Source organism: Notothenia rossii, assembly GCF_949606895.1.
Source record: "Notothenia rossii genome assembly, chromosome: 3".
NCBI lineage: Eukaryota > Metazoa > Chordata > Actinopteri > Perciformes > Nototheniidae > Notothenia > Notothenia rossii.
The window spans coordinates 87490200-87512571 of NC_136901.1; the positions used below are offsets into that span (position 1 = coordinate 87490200).

The 22372-nt window shown below is 39.4% G+C and overlaps 1 protein-coding gene across 1 annotated transcript in view; it reads left to right on the forward strand.

Annotated features, from left to right (window-relative positions):
• The window catches only part of ldb2a (LIM domain binding 2a), an 80507-nt gene that overhangs the window by 4726 nt on the left and 53409 nt on the right, over window positions 1–22372 (forward strand). Inside the window, exon 2 of the mRNA XM_079673400.1 lies at window positions 18968–19092. Within this exon, the coding sequence (XP_079529526.1) occupies window positions 18968–19092 (125 nt within the window). The remainder of the gene's footprint in view (window positions 1–18967; window positions 19093–22372) is intronic.

Below are 22372 nucleotides of genomic sequence, written 5' to 3' on the forward strand. Positions count from 1 at the left end.
GCTGTAACGGTGGTGGACTCATCAGAACAGAGTGGGCGAGCTGACCAATCAGAGCACACTGGGCTCACAGGGAGGGGGGGGCAGGAGCTCCAACAAGCCGTTTAGGACAGAGAGTGAATACACATACTATACAGAGATGCTGTATGAGAAACCAATGTGAACAAATATATTCTAGTATACCTCAACAATGGAATTATGATCAGTAGAAATGGCCATGACATGGGACCTTTAAGTCATTTATCAAAAGATAATCCCCATTCATTTAGATTATTTGACTAAATGTTGAAGTTACTTCTCCTGGCTACAAATGCAGTTTTAAAGGGTCCCTATAATGTTAATGTTCAGGTTCATGCATGTAGTTTCTGTCCTGGGATATGTCTCCATGCTTTAATGTTCAAAAAGCTCTTTATTGTTCTCATACTGCCTGTGCTGCAGCACCTCTTTTCACCCTCTGTCTGAAACCAGAGCCCAGTCTGCTCTGATTGGTTAGCTGGCCGGCTCTGTTGTGATTGGTCAACCTCTTAGAGATGTCCCGCCCCTTAGCCTATCACGTACAAAGTGTTGGAGCGCTAGCCAATAGAAGTGTTGCATACAGTATACAGTGATGTCACTATGTTCAGGAAGTAAACAAAGGACTTCTGGAGGTGTAAGGTGTTTTATAGTTCACTTCTATATGCTTACATTATGTAATCTATACGTTATGCTTCATTCAACCCACAGAAAGAAACACACAGGGTGTTTGCTTTGAGCCATTAGGTGTGTGTGATACTGCAGTTAAGTATAGATATTCTGCAATTAATGATTTTTTTCATTATCCTTTCATCTGTTGGTTACTTTCTTCAAATACTCTGAAGATATGGAAAACTGTTCTTCCCAGTGTGTCTGTCTTACTAACATTGATGATGATTCATATGATTGAATGCTTATTCAATTCCACACATTTAATTTGATCTCATGCTGTCTGCTTCAGGCTGTAAACAAATCTATTTTTAGGTGAAACTCTTCCCTCCAAAAAGCAACTACGAACTGTTTTCTGTTCCTTATCAAAAACAACCTTTCACCTACCATGCACTCAAGAGAGAAGCTCACATGGAAATCAGAAAGAGTGAAAAAAAACAATACAACCAGTCCTGCGTGCTCACCTGGGATCAGCGCTCACCTCTGAACTGATAACTGTGCAGCTTAAACAGTGCTGCTCCTGCGCTGACTCTGGGTCTGTTTCTATCCCAACCTTATTACCTGCTCCATTCATACTTATTACCTTCCCGGCTGTATTTCTGCAGCACGCTGGCTGCTATCCCATTACCTTCATTTTACACAACGTGAACCCGCGCTGACCTGGCAATCTAAACAGGCTTTGATGTGGATTTGGCGCCATGTGACCACATTGTTTCTGCGCTGTCGCTCCGGGGGCGCTGGCCCTCGCCGTACGGAGGCAGCCCGCAATGATTTGTGGGGGAATTTGACACTTAAGCGTATATGCAAATGAAGCGGCAGGATTAACATTCAGAGGAGGAGCTTGGTCGACCTCAGCCGGTGTAAGGTCATTAGCATAGAAGACATTAATATTCAGCAGGAGGGAGCGGGGACGCAGAAAAACACTGTAAGTAAAACTGCAACACAGAGGGTGAAACACAAGGAAAACAAAAACATTTTTAATGGAGGCGACATAATAATACCCACGGGGCTGCGCTGAGGAAGCTCGCTGCTGCTGACACTGGGTCTAATGGTCACACTCTTCCTCTGTGGGTAGACATGCAATCAGTAACTGTGATTGTCAGGCCGTTCATTGGATTCTTGTGTCTATTGCACATAGTTAGTCTCATTCTCATTATTCAAATGTGCCCGCAGACCTAAGTCACTGGCTGGACTGTGGGACTGGAGGAAGTGGAGTGTTCATTATGGGTAAATCTCTTGTTCCTGTCAGGGGCAAAGTGGATCTGTTCCCATCAGCACGACGTGTCAGATTGACATGAATAGGCTTATGATGGGGAGGTCAAGTTGCCACTGAGCTGTGAGGGATTAAAGATGAGCCACCGAGATCACACAAAGGAAGTTTTTACTTCTCTAAATGTAGGAACGGAAAATAAGGACATTATTTTAATACAATCACAATTTCTCAGAGACCAAGATGACCAATGTCATTATTTGTTTTATAATGATATGTAGTTTTGGCATCATTAGACCTGCAACGACTGGGCGGTTAATTGATTGAGAAAAATAACCTTTTACTCTTGTCATCATGGTAAAATGTCATGTAAATGAAAATGTGGTCCCTTTCAATGTAGAGTTCTTCACATTTTTGTGGATATCTAATTTAAAATTGAATATTGTTGGGATTTAACTTTTCAGATTTTTCATTATTTTTTACATTTTATACACCAAACGATCAATAAATCTATACAATAAGGAGCAGATTCAGATCCTATAGGTCAAAAGATGAAACCTTTACACGTGAAAGGCAAAAACCAGCAGCAGAAGTAATTTTGAATTATCAAAATGTTTGCTGATGAATTGATATTGGCTAATCCATTAATAGTCTGTTTGAGCTCTACAAAACAGCCATGTTCACAATTAATTTCAAGCCTTTTTCAATGTTTAAACAATCAAACCCATTATTTTATGTTAAAACGATTTATTTAATCAGCTCAAATCTTAATCATAGGATGCAAAAGAGATAAGTATGTGTATTGTTCATTTTATTGGATCCCCATTAGCCTCTTTTAGTGGCAGCTGCTAATCTTCCTGCCCGGGGTGTACACATCAAGTCCAATTCAAACATAAATACAATCGTAACAGCAATGTTATATTACTATGAAACAACCAAGTCAATGACAACGCTAAACTATATCAATAAATGGTTTGAATTCCCCGAAATATTATAAAAATCATAAATACAAGATTCTTTCCAACACAAAGGAAAAACATTACATTACATGTTAGACGTTTTTATCCAAAGCAACTTACATACATTCAGTACTGTGGACAATCCCCACAGGAGCAATTTGGGGTGAAGTGTCTTGCCCAGGGACATAACGACATGCTGACTGCAGTGGGACTCAAACTTGCTACCCCCTGATTTGAAGTCCAGCACTCTACCCACTGAGCCACAGCCGCCCTATATACCTACAATAACAAGGTCAGAGTGGAAGAAAAAAAGACCTCACTTTCAAGGACATTTTTCCCTTTGATACACTGAATGCAAACAACTATCTATTCAATACATAAAATATAAGATGTTGAGTCTGTTTTCCATTCAGAGTGATACAAAATATAAATTGACAAAATAATATGTATAGTGAGATGTGTCATGCTTTAATGTTTATCTCATCACAACTTTGTATGATTATTGCAACATTGGCTTATTTGATTTTCATGAAATATGAATTAGTCTCAACTTAGAAATACACAAAGCACTGTAGGACAGCTAACATGTTCAAATTCCTGTTAAAACTGACATTTCTTACAGTGTACGTGTGTAAAACTGGCTGAGAGTAATTACCAGAGAGGTGCTGAACATCACGCTGCCCTTATCTGAACCATTACTGAGGATTTATCCGCCATCGGGAAAACAAGCCACCGCAGGAATCACTGAAAAGGCTTCATGTGTCAAAGCTTAAATGACGAGTTACTGAATGAAATCAATTAATCAAGAATTAAAAAACACGTTAAGTATGTTTGATATGGTTCACAGGGCAGAGTGTCTTCTTGTGTTCTAGCTTTCATGACAGGAAATCTTCACGTCTTATTAATAATTACAAGTATTGATTGGACGGTGTTGATTTTACCATTAAATTATCAAATACATTAAATGAAAGATCATCATTTATGCCCCCTGCTATTCACGAAACAAAACAAACAAAACAATGGAGTCATAAATAAACCGGCAGCCTTGGTAATTCCCTTTCCCCGGGATGACTAAACAGCATTATTATTTATTTCTCTATCTGCCGAGTCTGATATGTGTTGTTGTTATGATTCAAAGACTTATTGACAAACAGACATCTGCTTCCGTGGACCCGTAGCTCGGAGCTCTCACATTTAAAACAAAAAACATTTTTATAATGCTGAAAAAGACTGAATCACTTCTGCTTCCTTTAGTCTGCAGCCCCTTCCTCAAATTAAAGAATAATGCAGCCTAACAGCGAGCACACAGGCTGATAGTTTGAAAAGAAGGAAAAAGAAACCGTATACTGAGATAAGTGCGGTCATTACTGTTGACCAAGCTGAATGCCTTTTGCCTGTTTGTTATTATTTATTTAATTTAAGCTGCTTTTTGGTGTAAAATCACTGAATAAAGACAGAAATTGAACATTTTCCGACATGTTTTGAGGTACATTCAGTCAAAACTGAGTATACCGCACATATATTTTATCAGCACAGTTCAATACTATTCAGCCTTATTTAAAGTTACAGTGACAATAATTCATGTTTGTTTACACCACAGTTAAGATAACTTTATAAAGGGACAAAGGGGATATAGTATTGTCCCCATGGGCACAGTGAGGAAAATCAAAAGTTACATTGGTGTTGCTTTTGTTGTTATAATTTGTCTTTTTTATGGCTAACTTGAAAACAATGTCTCCACAGAGGGTTCATTCAATATGTATGTGTTACTGGATTAGATGACAATGTAAAAATTAGGACTCATCAATCATTCAGCATTTGATTGGAATTGTAATATTAAGGTATTGATAAGGAAATTCTCTTAAAGTCACCATTCTGACAATATCGTAAATAATTTCAACACATAATGTAACGATAACAATTAAAGGATAACAAAACTACAGTTCAGAGATTTAAAATACATATAATCAGTGTTGGATAAGCTCCCCTCAAAAGTGTATATTTACCACGACCCATTTCAGGCAATAGTCTCATTTCTCTTTGTGTGATGTCACACTGTACATGTGATGCTCTGAGAGGATGTTTCCAGAAAATGGTTTGAAAGAAAACACACAGCAGTCCTGAAACAATTAGCGCCAGTCACATGCAGCAGGATGCTGGGACAATAGTCCCACCTTTGTCCTGGCTCTTTCCCGTGGTTCCTTCCAGGCTGCGCTGCCGCTCAGATAACGGAGGAGATGTCCTGTTGTTCTCTGGAGGTTAGGGAGGCCGTCCTGAAACACAGAGGTTACAGGCGTCTGGATCTTTATTCAAGTGTCTCTGACTATAAGATTCAAAGTTCAAGGCTTTTATTGTCATGTGTGCATAGCTACAGCGTAGTTATGACAATGAAAATATTAGGTCACATGCTCCTCCAACAGTGCAACACAATAACACAGATGATAGTGCAAGTAAATCAAATATAAAAATAGAAATAGTGCAGAGTAGTCTATATACAAGTAATTGGAATATTGATATAAGTTGCAAACAGAAGAATGTTCTGGATGTTCTTTCAAAAGTTCACGTGTTTAACAGAACGCTCAAGCTGACCTTGAGGATAGTTTGCACTTTTTTAAATGACCACAGATTCACTGGTTTTATTTCATTATGTGCAATAAATACAGAGCAGTTTGGCATCGAAATCTTGAGTCTCAGGCTCCTTCAACTATGCAACGTACATTTTAATCAACATAACATTTAAAGGAATCAAATAGGTTGCAGGAATAAGACAAATATGTCAAATAGAATAAGATAAAACCGAAGGTATAATTAAATACCGTGAAGTAGAGTAAAAACTGTGTACTGTTATGAAACTGTGTTGATGTGTGGACTATAGATGAACATTATGAACATACAGTATGTGGATGGTGACAGTTCACAGAGATCAGGAACAAATCAAACACAATTCAGTTTAAAAACATGTTTGTCATACATTATATTGAACTGTAGCTCACCTAAATTACTGTTAAGGAGAAATATGTGTTTTCAAATCCGGCAAACACGTTTGTTGATGGTTAGGTGAGGCACAAATTATTCTTTGTAAGATGTGTAGAAAATGATGCTGCTCTGGGTCAAGATATGTTTTTTTGTTGGAGCTTTGATGCAGCCGACATCTTGAAGTCTCTTTCAATAAGATGCTTGAACCAGCCTTGATAATTGTTTCCAATAAGTGATGTATTCTTTGTGCAATGAAAATAAAGTTGAACTTAATCTGATATAAATCACAACTAATTAAATGTGGTCAAAAAACGTGGAGTTCTACATTTGACTGCGGTTCACTTGGCATAAAAATGTAACCTTTACAAATGACTGGTTGGAAAAATAAGTCTGTTTTTAATATCTAACGAAAGACGGTTGTTAATGATAAAAGTTTTGGCACAAAAAATAACTTTGTGAGAAAAAGATGCCGTTTTGGGTGATTATTTAAAAAAAACATATATTTTATTAAAGTTATGTAACTTATTTTGTCGTGGTAACAATAATAACTACTTGATTGACGTTAAGGAACAACTGCAGTCATTATTTAAGGAAACATTGACTGTGAAGCACTTTATCTCCTGTATTAAAGTCACCTATCCATCATCCATCCGAATGAACTTTCAAATATACCGTACGTGCTTTTTAGGGATTTCCTGAGTGACTAATGCTGTCATGTCTCTGAAATGAACAGCCTATCTTGGAGGATTTCATTGTGCTTTATGGCATTTTGAAGATTTGTTTGAAGGATTGTTCGCTTCCAGCCTGACAAGGCGTTTTGTAAAAAGTAATGTTAGCCATTATCTGTCTTTACTGGGATGTATCTTCTTAATATTTTGCAATGTCTGTTTTTAAGTGACAAAATACTGCAATTCTTTGAACATTTTTGTCACAAAATATAATAATTTTTAGTTGAATTTGTATCCATTTCATGTTTTGTATTGACTGTTCCAATTATCCATGATCCCATACTTCTCTCTACTACTCTTTCAAACTTGATATTGGAAGGATTTCATTCATATATTATGTTTGGGTGACTGTGGCTGTGAGGGAGTGCGGTCGTCTCTCAACCAGAAGGTTGTGGGTTCGATCCCAGCCCGTGCAGTCGATGTATCCTTGGGCAAGATACTGAACCCTGAGTTGCTCCCGATGGCCAACGGTGTGTGAATGTCAGGTCCTAGAGCAAGCCTATTCAACTGGTGCCCCGCGGGCCAGATGCGGCCCAGAACCAACTCCCGAGTGGCCCAGCCTCCCGTAGCCAAATTCCTACACTAGTACAGACCGTGAACGCAACACTCCTCGTTGGATAGAAACCACCAAACCACAACACAGCACGTTTTTTGAAAGTGCATCTAGTGGTGCTAGCAACGGTGGTCCTATGATAGCAACTCTAAAACATGTCTCTCTCAACTCTGAAGCGTAAACAGAGACAAAACGGTCATTGATCTTGTGGAGCAGATCCAAGTCAAGCTGGACTTTTTCGCAACCGACTTGAGCACGGGTCGGATGCTGCATTTTCCGACGCTCCCCAAACACATCACCTCTCCGGCACAAATCACGGATGTGAGGACAGATTTCATTGCGAGGTTGAAAGAGAACTTTGCCGGTCGATTGGATGGACTTGCTCTGCCCACAGAGGTGATGATGGGCTTTGTCAGAGACCCCTTCACTGTTGCAATAGAGGGGGACGTATCAACCAGAGCAAAGGAAGTGGTCCCCTCCCCTGCATCGACAAGGGGAAATATACACTCGAACTTATTGACATGCAGCGCACTAACGGGCCAGCGAAGTTTTGGAGTGATGTCAAAAAACAGCAGTTCCCTAACGTTCAGAAAGTAGCGATCTGTGTGCTCAGTATGTTTGGATCAACATACACATGTCAATCAAGCTTTTCACACATGAACTCAATCAAAAGTAGCACTCGCTGCTCCCTGACTGACAGCACTCTTCACCAATGTCTTAGGATTGCATTGACATCCTATGAGCCAAAAATCACTGCTCTTGTTCAAAACTAAAAATGTCCCTTCTCCCATTGAGAAAGTCAGCGATGACAAATCACAAATGAGGTGATAGTAAGCACCTAGTTTACTATAGTAGACGTGTAGTGTAGTATTCATTCATATAGTTACCCGTATCCCTTGTTATGGGTTTGTGCACTGAAGGGTTTGACAGTTCTTTCTGTATTCATTTAAATGCACTTTGTAATGTGTCTGGGACAAATGTGACCAAAACGTATGATTTTTTTGTTATTACTTGAAAAGTGAAAAAATAGTATTGCTATAGGCCTACCTCTTTGTGTTGCATTGGAGCTCTTTAGCTGTTTTTTTTTGTATGTGAGGACATTCATTAAGACTGCTATTATTGTATTCAGTAAATGCACTTTTGTGATGTGCCTGGTTAAAAAAAAATAACCTGAATATTTGACTTCTAAAGCAAACAAATGTAATGCTACAACTGTGCACTTTTTTTTCAGATTCTGTTAAATGAATGCTAATTTGTGGTGTTTTTATGCACTTTTTGACGTACCTTTGTTAGATGAACAATGAATACAAATTGCATGTTTTTCATCGCAGTAATATGTGTTGGTTTAAAATGTGTCGCTACCCGCTTTTTACAGGCTGCTTTAATGTCTGGCCCAGGTGAATTTTGTAGTTATAAAATCTGGCCCAACTGAATGTGTAGTTGAATAGCCCTGTCCTAGAGTAAGGTACACTGCTCTGTGTGAATGGGTGAATGACATGTAGTATGTAAAGCGCTTTGAGGGGTCTTAAAGACTGGATAAAGCGATATATAAGTACAGTCCATTTACCTTATACTCACACAATAACCTGGTCGAAGTAGATTTGATTTAGTCTTTACAAACTGATTGGCCTTGAGAATGACAATAAGTGTTTTGAAGGCAAAGTTACTCGTGCTGTAAACTCACAGTAGCTGAAATATATTACAATATTTCATCATGGAGCAGGGGAAGAGCGACTCTGTACTTCAGGTTAGTTTCACCAGCCTCCGCTCTGCTTTCTGACTGTTTCATCACTTTGATGATCAGCTGTTTCTCTCTGATGTATTTTACTTTTTTTCCTGTGGGATGAACTTTTGTGAATAAATAGGGAAATGACTGTTTTGATTTGCCTATTAAATGTCTATGTACAGTTTGTAAGATATATAGATTATAGGGGTTTACACTACTTCTATTTTTGTCGGTAGATTTCTCATAGACCCCCCAAGAGAAAGCCCTAGATAATGTCTCATTTCTATATTTAAAGATAACATGTCAGTGTAATGGTGATATCTATACAAAATATCTTATAACGCTGCATTTAAAAGTTATCCAAAAGTTACAATTTGAATAATAAAGTCGCAAAACTAACAGCAAACAATAAAGGAAAATGATATCTTGTATACTGTACCTTCCTCTCAAAGTGTTCACACACAGAAGATCAGACTATGAGCAGCAGGTGAAGAGGATGTATTTAAATTCAGAGTAAAATATAGTGATACTACAACCGAGCACATTCACCTAAATTGACAATAACTCTGGAGGTGATGAAACCCAGTATTATTGACTGAGCTTCTTGTTACGCGGCGGGATGAAGTGTGCCGTGTGCTGATTGTTTATTTTGTCTAAATAGCTCTGATAGTGTTTCCTACCCTGACCCCAAATCCTCACTTTGTTTTGATTTTAATTTCTCATGGGTGCTGTAAATAATTAGACCTCTGCGCTCTGTCATTCATGCATTTTGCTGTTGATTTATTATTTCCATCCTTATTGATGTTTGTTAACATATTGCCCTAATCTCCAGGCTCTGCAGGTGCATATTGACTTTGTGTTGCTTGTCTTCATTGAGGTGAGACACTTTTTAAGCTGTGCAGGTGTTTGTTGAATCTGTAAACATTGCATTTTTTATGCGTAGATCTGGAACTGATGAGTTAAAGTTTTGTTTTGATTATTTGTTTTAGATGTAAATGTGTTAAAGGTCCAAATCCAAAGGGATATCTGCATCTGTTTTGTCTGACTAGTAGTCCAAAACGCAAAGATATTGAATATTAATTCCCATAAAATACAGAAAAGCCGTAAATCCTCTAATCCGGTGTTTACCAAGCTGAATGTCGTGACCCCTTAAAGAGGTCGCAAGATACATCTGAGGGGTCAACACATGATGAACAGTTTGGAAAAAAGATCAGAACATGTCTCTGCTCGTAAAAGGATTTCGTTTTTATTTTAGAAAATGTATATTTGCTTTCGTGTAAGCTTTACTACATAACATAGTAGAAATGGGTGCTTCAGGACTAAAAAGAGAATCAAATTTAAACAATCTAAAAACATGAAAACGGTCACTTTTCACTTGATCTTACACCTCATAGAAATTGATCGTGAGTTCGTTTTCTATATCTTTTTACAGCGACAAAAGCAAACGTTTTGTGTTGAAAGGGATTTTTAGGAATTCAGCTGAGGCTTTGTCGCCCTTGTCAGTCAGTGTGTGTATTGATCACGGGCCCTTCAGCAGGAAAAATGACATTATTGCTGTTGCGGGGAATCAATTCTGCAACCTTCGAGGTAAAGGCCAGTAGGGGTAGAAGCTCTTCTTTATGCACTTATGCATTAAAACAGCAAACAAACAACTTCTGTGTACTGACCTCCACCTGAAATCTATAGCTTAACACAAAGAGCGCTCTCTGACGGCTGCTTGTAAGTGCGGACACTTAACAAAGAGAGAGAGAATGGGAACGAAGCCTAAATAAATTGGTACATGCAATTAAACCGTGGGAACTTCTTCGCTGACTCCATTTATATCACAAAGTTCATCCCTGGTGAACGTGCAGTGGCTGTTCAAGGGCAATGACTTATTTGCCCCCCTCTCTGCTGCATTCATTTCTCCTCATTTGCATAATGCTTGGCTGGTGGCTACACGGCGGCCAAATGCAGCAACATGTTAACTTTGCATTATGTGAAAACACTTAGGACCCGAGAGGATAAACCTGCGCTGATATCCAACATTAGTGTGCACGGAGTCGGACATGATTAAAGTGCTGTTGTCGGTGTAGTCTAAAGGAGTGGTTCTTATAATTTGTCATCCTAACGAGCGCTTAATATAAATAACACCTGCATTTGTGGTTACGTTTTGTTCCAGGGGCCACCGTGCCTGGGGATTTCGTGAGAAAAAAACATCTATTTCAATATATTTTTATATTTTTTATTGTTTTAAAGAGGCCCTATTATGTTTTGGGTGGTTTTCCCTATCCTGTAGTGTGTTATAGGTTTGTGAGCACGGACACGCCCCCGCCCCTTGCCTATAACGCCTCCTATTGGACTCCTTTGTTCTTGTCTGGAACACTCACTTCTATTGGCTAGCGCTCCAACACATTGTACGTGATAGGCTAAGGGGCGGGACATCCCTAAGCGGTTGACCAATCACAACAGAGCCAGCCAGCTAACCAATCAGAGCAGACTGGGCTCTGGTTTCTGACAGAGGGTGAAAAGAGGTGCTGCAGCACAGACAGTATGAGAACATTAAAGCATGGAGACATGTACCAGGAGAGACACTACATACTGATATGAACCTGAAATTAGTAAATTGTTCAATTGTTTGCTTGCTAAATAACCTAATGACAGATTTTCAAGGAGATTGTCAAGCATAGATTGACTTATATGAACCAAGTAAGCAACAGAATAAACCACTAACATGTTATTGTTATAAGTAACCTTTAATTAATTTGAAGGATTAACTCTCACATTGTGAATATGAAATGGACTTTGAAGATGTCAATGTGCTTCCATACAAATAAAGCTAATCACGACCGTGCACATGAAGTCAGATTTTCTCTACAAAATATATAGCTCTATTTGATTTATATTCAAATATTGTAGCCCTTTAATGGCCCTCACCAAACACTCAAACAAAAGCTCCCTTACTTAAGATCCTTTTGAAAGTCTTGAGTCTTTGGTTTCTGTGAAGATGTTATGCTTCCCAAAAACCTGAAGATGTTTTAATCTTTGACAACATTAACACTTCCTGTAGCCCACCATTTATCCGAGCTCCATGCCATTCAGCAGCTGAATGAGGTTTCAGACATTGGGTTCTCTCCAAGGTCAAGCCCCAGACACGCCTACACTCTTGGAAGCTTTTCTGCCGCAAGAGGCAAGAAGCAACAGCGGGAGGAAAGAGAAAAAAAACAGACTGACAAAAGCTTGCTGGGGAAAATGGTTAATGTAAAACATGGAGACATTAGTGGTTTCTAGACTGTAAAGAGATAGGCTGAGGGAAACTGTGGTTTTCTTTTATGTAGAAGTGGGAATATCTTTGAGAATATTTGTGAATAGATGCAGGAGGGGTGTGGCGCAGTGGGTTGTGCGTTGGTGTTCAGATCACGGGGTCACAGGTTCAAACCCCACTGCAGTCCGCATGTCGTTGTGTCCCTGGGCAAGACACTTCACCCCAAATTGCTCCTGTGGGGATTGCCCACAGTACTGAGTATGTAAGTCAATTTGGGTCAAAGTGTCAAGTCACATGTCATGTAATTAACAGTATGGAGGGTTAGATGGATAAAGACAGTACTGAATATGGTACTTAAGTGTTTTTTTTAATATACCTTGTACTATTTAAGGATACAACTTAAGAAGGTCCTCCACTACATTTATTTAACACATAGTTTCTGTATATATCTGTATTATTACTCATGAACTCAGTTGTATCTAAAATTGGCACCTTGTTGACAAACTACAGCATGCTTTTACGTGTATTTTTAAGTGATACAAATATAATACTATGATATGAATATTATTCTGTGAAAAGAGCTATTCTGTGACGAGTGCATTTACATTTCATTTACTTCTGTCCTTTTAATTGAATTCAATAATTGTACTTCTATTTTTAAACTGCAGTATTTGTATTGTTGCTGAAGTAAGGGGTCCAAGTATCTTCCACCACTCGCTGGGTGTTTTCTCACACACTTCTCTTTGTGTTCTTCTTTTGCCACATTGTGTCATCTGCCTATCCATCCTGTATGAACGTCTCTATATGTGAGGACTTAACCCTCAGCTATGTTGCTATTTACTGAGGATCCTCCCTGTGCTGTCCCTCCAATCCTCTGGATTTCCTGTAAACCCCCGAGGCCTGGCGAGAACTGGTGATTTGTGGTTGGCTAGTCGGCAATTGACACATTGATAAATCCCCCTCAGATGGGGTGCGATCCGTTTGAATCAATAGAGCCTTATCGGCTGACGGGCGTCAAGGCTGCGCCCGTGTCGGTTCACCTCGGGTCCCTCGCAGTGGGCCTGATTTGTAGCTTTTGACAACAAACATCGTCACGCCACGTGGCTCGTCAGAAAATCCGCGGGCGTAAATGAAGGCAGGACTCAGTCTGTCAGTGAGCAGCTGCAGAGGGGAGGGGAGACAGACAGAGAGGGGGGGGGGGAGAGAGGGGGAGATACAGGGAGACAGGAGGAAAAATAAAGATGATACTGGAGATGGGGCTGGGTGGTATGGCCATCGTCTATCCTCATAGGTGCTTTTATATCTCAATAACGATGTATAGGTTATTCAAAAAAGAAATAGTCTTTACAGAATCCACACATGAAAAAGCCAGTTTTAATGTACTCATGTGCGATTAAGAGTATTTTCAATTGTGACCATTTCCTCATTTGATGAAGATCTTTAGTGCAACAGTTTCAAGTGGATTTACAGAGCAATAATAGATCAAAAATGTCCATGTTATGCACTGACACTGACATGCACCCAAATACAGAGTAATCCGGTTAAGTTTAGTTTGATTTCACTGAAGTCCAGTTTGCTAACTGCATTGAACTGGCTGGTAATGTAAAGGTCAAAACCAAACTGCAATCTTCAAATGGCATTCCTTTAAAATGTTGCTCATTCGATTACCTGCAAATTTCAATGTGCTTGTTATAATTATACATGGCACAATTGTGTGGGAGGCTGTGGCGCAGTGGATTGTGCGTTGATGTTGAGATCAGGGGGAGCACAGGTTCAAACCCCACTGCAGTCAGCATGTCGTTGTGTCCCTGGGCAAGACACTTCACCCCAAATTGCTCCTGTGGGGATTGCCCACAGTGAGTGTGTGAGTTGCTTTGGATAAAAGCATCTAACAAGTAACATGTAAATTGTGTATCAAGATATTATGACTTCATCACAATGCAATTCCTTTGAAAGAGAATCTATTATCATGCTGAATAACTGACCAGCCCTGGAAGACTTCTATCACAGTATGTCTCTTTTTGCTATTTAACAATCTGCTCCGAACGCCAGATAAAAGAAGAGCTCCTCACATTTCCTGCAGCAGTCGAGGGATTGAAACTGAAGACAGCATACACGGCACCGTGAGCCTGTTCAGCTGCAGCCAGAGGATTCATATGGCTCGAGTCCACTGGCCAGACTTTAGCTGTTCTCCGTCCGCGTGGCTCTGGTCCAGCTTCTCCTCTGTCTTTAGATCTGAGCCAAACCTTGCCGCTCCACAGCCAGCCACGTTTTACAACTTGGCGAGACTCTGGCCAAAAGCTGCCCAAAAGCTCCAGTTTGGAGGATTAATGGTTACTGATTCTAAAAGAAAGTTTCCCCCCCTTTATATACAGTAATGGAAAACTTCTGAGCAACAAAAAGCTTTAATAAATAGCTGAAATGTGTATTTAATTTACAAAACATGTGATTTTTTCGAGAGAACAGCAATAAAACGGTCAAGTGCGATTTGTTTTATTGTGTAAAATGAAGTGGAGTTCATATCAGATGACATATGCTTGTTTTATTTCTGATTTCTTGGTTGTCAGGGTGTGGGGCTTTTCAACAGAAACACAAACCCAACTGCATCATATGGTTTGACCCTGCTGCTAACTAGGCTGCTTGTAAAAATCTGCAATTATTTTTGGTGGTTGCACGCCAAAGCCGAATATCAAGAAGCTGCCAAAATGAACCATATTCAATTAAAGCAGAACATATTATTTTATAAAAGAAAGGGGTTCAGTTTCAGGACAATGTTTTAAACATGGTGGGAAGGGCAAAGAGAGAAACATTATTATAACTTTTATGCTATAAAGAAACCATTCTGAAGTGACTGTGAAACGCTGCTGAAAACTGAATGACTGGGAGGTTAACTAACCCGCTTCTGTAAAACTGAAAAAGAGGGATTTTAAGGACGACAGTATTCTGTAAAATAAGGGAAGTGAGAGCTTACGTAAAACACTTTCCATTTAAACAGTAGGAGGAAGCTTAATGAAAAGTCTTTTAACCGGAGTGATGGGAGCCCTCAGGTTGACAGCACTCTCTAACGCTAAATCCTGGCAGTTTGTGTCAAAATGGGGATTACACTTTTTCAAAAAGTACTCTAACCTGTTTTAACAGCAGGGAAAAGTTCAGGTGGAACACTTGTTTGGTGATTCGTACCAGAAAATGTAAACGGGAAACTTCAAGGTGGAGCTTTTGTGTATTTTCTATTCCTTCAACAAATGCAAAAAAAAAAGACCAACAATAGATGTACCCAATTATGTGTGTAGCCAATGCCTAATAAAGTGAATTGTTCTGTGCCTTGGATGGGGTTGTAATAAATGCACTTCTTCAGGCTTTACTCCATGACAAGCACATGTCCTGCATTCAAAGCAGGAGCTAATAGGTTTGTTTTATCATATACATTTGCTTTTTGTGGATCCCTTCTGTCCCTACTTAATTTGAAAAAGAGAAAGGTTTAGTGTAGCCCTCTTAGTGCCACTAAAGTTAAGATTTCTGGCTCAGAGTACCAATGAGAAAAAACATATTTCGAGCAAGTATGTATTGTTAAATTCCACTGACACAGTTGAAAAAAAGATTATTAATTAGATTATAAAACAGCTCAGTTTGATAATTTATATTAAGATGATTGTTTGTGTCAAGTCAAAGTCAACTTTATTGTCAATCTTTCAGTTTGTGTGTATCTATATATATACACACAATCAACAGACACATTTGTACATATGCACACATTAAGACATACATAAATGCACAACAATCGATATATACAAAATAACAGTCACTTCAATAACATGTATGTGTACTGTATGAACATAGTGTTTCTGTCTGTTTTGTCCTGCAGTGTTAATATTCCCCGTCAGTCTCTTCTGAGTCTGATGTATTCATGTGAGACACCACACACACATGCTGGCTGTTCACACACTAGCTTATTCTCACAGTATGCCACACAGATAGTGAAACACACACAGACACACACGGCAGCTCATGCAGTCTGCTCCCAGGGGACAGCTGGCCAGTGAAACATGCACAGAAACAGAGATACACTGGCAAGTTTCCACACATTCATTTGTTCTGTCATTTAAGCAATTACACTGATTGACCTAATGGGGCGCTATAATTACTGGTCAACAATGCATGATGTGGATTTATCGTTTTTGAAGTCAAATGGATGGTCAACCTTTTCAAACATTAGGTCATTACTGCTTAAATTGAATTATTCTGTTATCATTTTATTCAATAATTGTTTTTTAAATTATTTATCAATGGGGAAAAAAAGGCAAACATGTTCGTGCATCAAGCTTCTCAAAGTTTAGGATTGCATTTAACATTTTTCTAAATGTACAGATGCAAAATGACATTTCATATTTGGGTCTTGGATGTTGTGATTGACATTTTTAATTGATAATGAACATAAGCATTAGTTACAACCTGCCTTGGAAGATTGATGTATCGACATAGAGTTTACTGAATCGAATGTGGGGCTGATTTTAGTTTGAATAATTGGAATGATCTTCTCAATTTGTTTTGATTTGGATAAAAATAATAATATCTGCACATAAACTTCGAACAGAATATTGAATAGAATCTTTTTATTTTCGTTATACAGAATGAGATGAGTAGAGCTACTCCTGTTTCAAGGTGCCATCAAGAATACAAAAAACAAACAAGAGACGTACAACATTCAGGAGAAGCCAACATACAAACAAGCATTCATACTTCAATATGCAGATGCATTTTTACAAGGGATTAATGTTTTGCCTTATAATTAAAACTCCATCCCTTTGCAGTTCAGTCACAGTTCAGCTGATTCATTTGCAATCCAAAGACCTCTCCACTAACGTATGATCACATATTGATTGAGCAGCTGGATGAAGGTCCAGGTTTCGCTCTTCCTCCTGACCACACGTCTTCCTCTTGGCATCAGACTCATCATGTTAGCGACCCGTTGACCTGCGAGGCTCCCGCTCGCTGCTTATTGGGCTTGACACTGCTCGATGGTGACAAGGCTAATTGTCAACATCTGGAAAGTGCTTGCCATCCCTCAGCCCCGCGCTGAATGAAACCAGTGATCTGTCATAACGAGTCAGAGGAAATTAGCATCAGTCCAACGTGGAGAGGGGGGGAGGTGAGGGCAGGGGAGGAGAGGGGGTCTTGCTGCCAACATTATCTGAGGGTTTGTGAGGAGGGGGAGGAGGGTAAATGCCTGTTAGAGGAGTAATATCAGGTCAAAGAGATTTACATGAATGTGTTTCCACACACAGTCACCTTCAATACTGCTTCTCTGCTGTGATTATCACTTCAAGAGCTACAATTACGGAAGTAGCACGATCTATATATGTTGATTTTACAGGATTTGTTTAGAGGAAATATAAGATGATTAAATGAGGGTGTATAATGGATATTTGTTTTCGTATACTACAGATATTTGTACAACTGTTACTGCTTCAAATAGCTGCTAGTTGCTCAACCTTTACTACTTGTTCTACTTGTTCTACCAGATCTACTACTACTCGTCCGAGTTCTGCTATAATAAACTATTTCTATTTCCATCTAAAAAAGAAAAGAAGTCACATTTTTGTCAGTCATTTTTTGTGCAAAACTCGCAGTAAATACTGTTTTCAGCCTCTCAAATTCAAGGATTTAACATTTCTTTTCTGTTTTATATCATATTAAACTGAATAAGAGTAGTTTTTGGACTGATGAGACATTGGACTTTGAGAGACTGGAATATATAACCATCAGATGTATTGATGTGGAGAATAATTGTGAGTTATAGTTTACTAAAAAAGCACACAAATCCACCACCAGTACTACAAATAAACGTTTAATAATAATATGCATTTACCACTTTTGAAAGGTACAAGTTGAAAGTATCCCTCCTTGCTGCAGAAAGTGGGAGCAGCAGTGAAAGCGGTTGGACGTCAGCTTGTAATTCAGACTTGTAGGAGCCCGAGGCAGGACCCTCCAAAGTCCAGGCTCAAGTGAAGTAAAGGGTGTTAGCGGGCTCTGGCTTCCCATCGAGCTCTAAGAGAAGCTCAGGCTAGCAGCCAGCACTGAGATCACTCGTTTGAACCTGATTTATGGACTCATTTTTATAAGCTTTTTGTAGCTGTTAGCCTTTTGTTCATATTCTGTCATATTGTGATATCTTTTTATGGCCCTGTCGTCATTTATATTATGCGCATAATGTATTTGACTCTTTTACGAGTCATACTTGAACCCTTTTGTAACTCAAATGTAAAAACAGGGAATTTATAAAAAAAAAAACTCATGAAATGCATTTTAATAAAAAGCAACAAACGAGCCGATGTCCAATAAAGGGAATACTTGCCCTGCACCGCTGACTTCAATTCTCAAAAAAACAATGTTCTGTTTCATCTTGTATCACAGGAAGACCTGCGCGGTCACAATATCTTTGTGTTATCAGAATGAATCGTTATTGAATTTATGCAAAAAATAAATAAAAAAGCAGCCGCACAAGAGCATAACGTGGACAAAGGACCTTTACTGGGTTATTAAATAATGCCCAAACTGAAACAACAGATGGTTATTTTTAGAGGCAGAGGGACACCTGGAGTGACATACATTTACATACCGCATAATCTACTTTTTAAGAAAACGATATGTTCATATAAGGTGGAGGGATTATATCTCTTCGCTGGCCTGGGAGCGCCTTGGGATCCCCCAGTCCCAGCTGGTTGATGTGGCCAGGGAAAAGAAAGTTTGGGGCTCTCTGCTGGAACTGCTACCCCCGCGACCCGACCACGGATAAGCGGGAGAAGATGGATGGATGGATGGATGGATGGATGGATATGTTCATTAACCCTGAGAAAGTTCTGTCTAACTGTTGCATTGTTTTTGTCCTTTAACAGGAAAGTGACAGTTTGTGGTGGGACGCCTTCGCTACAGAGTTTTTTGAAGAAGACGCCACCCTCACGCTATCGTTCTGCCTCGAGGATGGACCAAAGAGATACAGTAAGACTCCTACAATATTTCAGCAAACCACCACTAATACAATTATATATTTTTTTTTTTTAAAGAAAAGTCTACTTGTTCAGTTTAAATCTGGTTTCATTTGGCGATTTTCTCTGTTGGATTTCATCTAAAGGGAAAAAAAACACTTTATTCTGGTTTGTGTCCATGGCGGTTTGTTCAGCACAACCTCTTTTTTTTAACTGCTTTTCAAGTCGAACAAGCCTCCCACCCACCTCGAAAATGTTTGGTAGGAAAAAATTTGTTCAGTCTTTTACCCCCGCAGAGGTGGTTATGATTTCAATATGGGTTATTTGTCTCTTTGTCTCTTTGTTAGAACTATTACTGAACAACTACTCGCACTATCTTCATGAAACTTGGTGGGAGAGTGTAACAGCGCCCCAGGTGTCCTTCTAGCTTGTTGTATTATAGCATGTTATAAACGCTCAAAATCACATATTATTGAAAGTGTTTTCAACCAGTAACCTCCATGTCTGTCAGTACCAAGTTATTTGGATAAGACTACAGCAGAAGTTTAATAGCAGAGAGGGACAAACCACATTTTCCCCCCCACTTAAATCAGTTTAGGCCCCATTTACACGGGAACGCAAATGCAAACGAACCAAATTCCATATCACAAAAGTCTTCCGCTCACACGAATACGGCTCAATAAACGTGTCCTTTCACACAAGACCGCTCGACCCGTTGGAGACGCTGTAGTACATATGCCGGGCCTGTAAGTGGCCACAAAATACACCAAAAGCAGCGAAGAAGACCCCCGATCATGGTTGCCATGTTGCCTGGTTGCCCTTCTGTTTATTCTCTGCGGTGGATTTAGCAACATGTAGTTCATGTAGTTCTCCATGTCCACTTGTTGCTGATGGTTGTGGTAGAGGAGCTGTAGATTTTGTACTAACATCTGTAGCATGGTCAGCAGTCAGAGGTGGGGCTATGGCTTCATTGTTATCAGGAAAATTATCGTATAGGACGTACACACGGAGCCGTTTGGCCCCCCAGAGCGTTCCGTCCCAGATCTATCCACATTGGCAGCCGTTATCGTTTCAGGGGTCCGTTTCCGCGCTTCCGTTACGGCCTCGTGTGAACGAACGGGCTATAGCCTACGGAAGAGAAAAGTAGCAGAAACAACCCGTTTTGTTCCCGTGTAAACAGCACCTTAGTCTTCTTCCACATAAGGTTATTGACTTACTGAATTGTCCTGAAGTGTATTCTAACACCTCTAAGAAAAAGTGTGTGAGCTTGCAAGGAAAGATCTGTACCACTGAGTGTAACATTTCCTCTTCTCTAAGTCAGAAAATTGGTCTCTCCCTCTTCTAACAATAGTTTTCTCTCTGAATGTGATTGCTGAACATTGTTGCAACATCACATGTAACTACTGGTAACCTCTTTCTGACAGTTTCATCAAAGGCCCCTGCCTTTGTATATACAGATGTAAATGTAAACCACAGTTATGAAAATGGGTAAATTCTTGAAACGCTTCACAAAACATGCTCTTTTGTGCAAGATCATAATGGTGATTCTTTGGGAAAGTGAGTTGCTATCTTGGCCCCTTTTGCCGAAGAGGAGAGCGGTAGAAACTGATACCATAGTTGTATTGTAAATGTTTTATATCCAATAGAGTTGTGACGTTGAAGAGGTATTGTCGGGCTTCCAGGAATCCAGATGCTGTGTTATTTTTTTTTTTAAATCAAGGCTTGGATCTATCCTTGTTGAATCATCAGAAAGAAGAACAGCTGATGCGTTACAGTATATGTGGTACTTCATCAAAATACCAGACTGGATATTTTTAAATATCACAAAAAAACTCATTTCGGTGACAAACAACCGATCCTGGTCTCTCATATGGAATCTCAAAATGAAGGTTTGCACTTCTGAAACATGATAAAACACGTAGCTGTCATACGCCTTGAATTAAAAATGTTGCTTTTACATTTCTGTTTGTGTTTTTCATTTTATTTTAACAGGGGTCAGAAAAGGCCCTTCACACTCTATTCTGTGAAATAAAAACTAAAGTTAGGAACATTAAGAGCACAGCCACAGTGTATGGTGTTCAGTGACAGTAGAGAGTAGTTATTGAGTTTGGGATATTGTCCCCTTCATCTCATCTGCATAGGTTTGTCTTTTGATATCTGAAACATATTGAATATCACACAGACACAGATAAGGATGTGGTGCTCTGAAATGATAAGATGTGTGTGTGTGTGTGTGTGTGTGTGTGTGTGTGTGTGTGTGTGTGTGTGTGTGTGTGTGTGTGTGTGTGTGTGTGTGTGTGTGTGTGTGTGTGTGTGTGTGTGTGTGTGTGTGTGTGTGTGTGTGTGTGTGTGTGTGTGTGTGTGTGTGTGTGTCTGTGATGGCTGATGTATATGTGTGATTCAGCTCAGTCATGAGAGAAAGAGAGAGAGAGAGAGAGAGAGATAGAGAGAGACAGAGAGAGAGAGAGAGAGAATTGTTATGAGCCGGGCCCCGGTTTGCTTTTCAAATGTAAAAATCCCAAGTAGTGTAGAGACGGTAACCCTGTTCCCCCGGGAACGAGAGGCTTAACACCATGGCGATGATGACTCACCATCAATCGCAAGCCTTCCTCGATTCACATTCAGGTGCGCTAAGTTACACACAAACACATCATCCAGGAAACATATACGCTCATATGTGCGGACAGACTCCAAAGAAAACCTAAGAATGAGGCCCTGTGAAAGTGATGATGCTGTTTGTGTATGCTTCACATAAATACATCCTTACAATGTGTCATACAGAAAGTGATTGTTGAATGACTTTCAGTAATGTTGTTGCTTTAAGCTTCTGCCACAGAACAACATTGAATGATTCACAGGAAGAAAGACTTCAGGGTTTTTATCAAGGTTACTTCAAAGTTTCTAGAGAGAATAGCCTGTGGGATAACTGAGCGTAATGATAAAAGCATGGACACAAAGTCATCCACTGGCTGCATATTAGAAGTGAGAACATTAGGAATATTACACAAAACCATTGTTATGACACGTGTAACTCGTTTGATTTGTTTTAATGTCTAATGATAGTTGGAAAAACACCTTAGTTTACTAACTGTATTTGAAGTTATGTCAACACACTACGTTAATTATGTTACTGTTTTCTAAAAGAAAAAATATATGAGTTGGCATTTTTTTTTAAGAAAATGAAATGGAAACAATGGAAACAAAACCCAGGCTGCCATACTCATCCAAAGATATTCAATGTACTCTCATAGAAAACCAGGAAATAGCACAAGTTAGAAAGTGTTGATGACAACCTATTTGCTATTTTGTAACTGC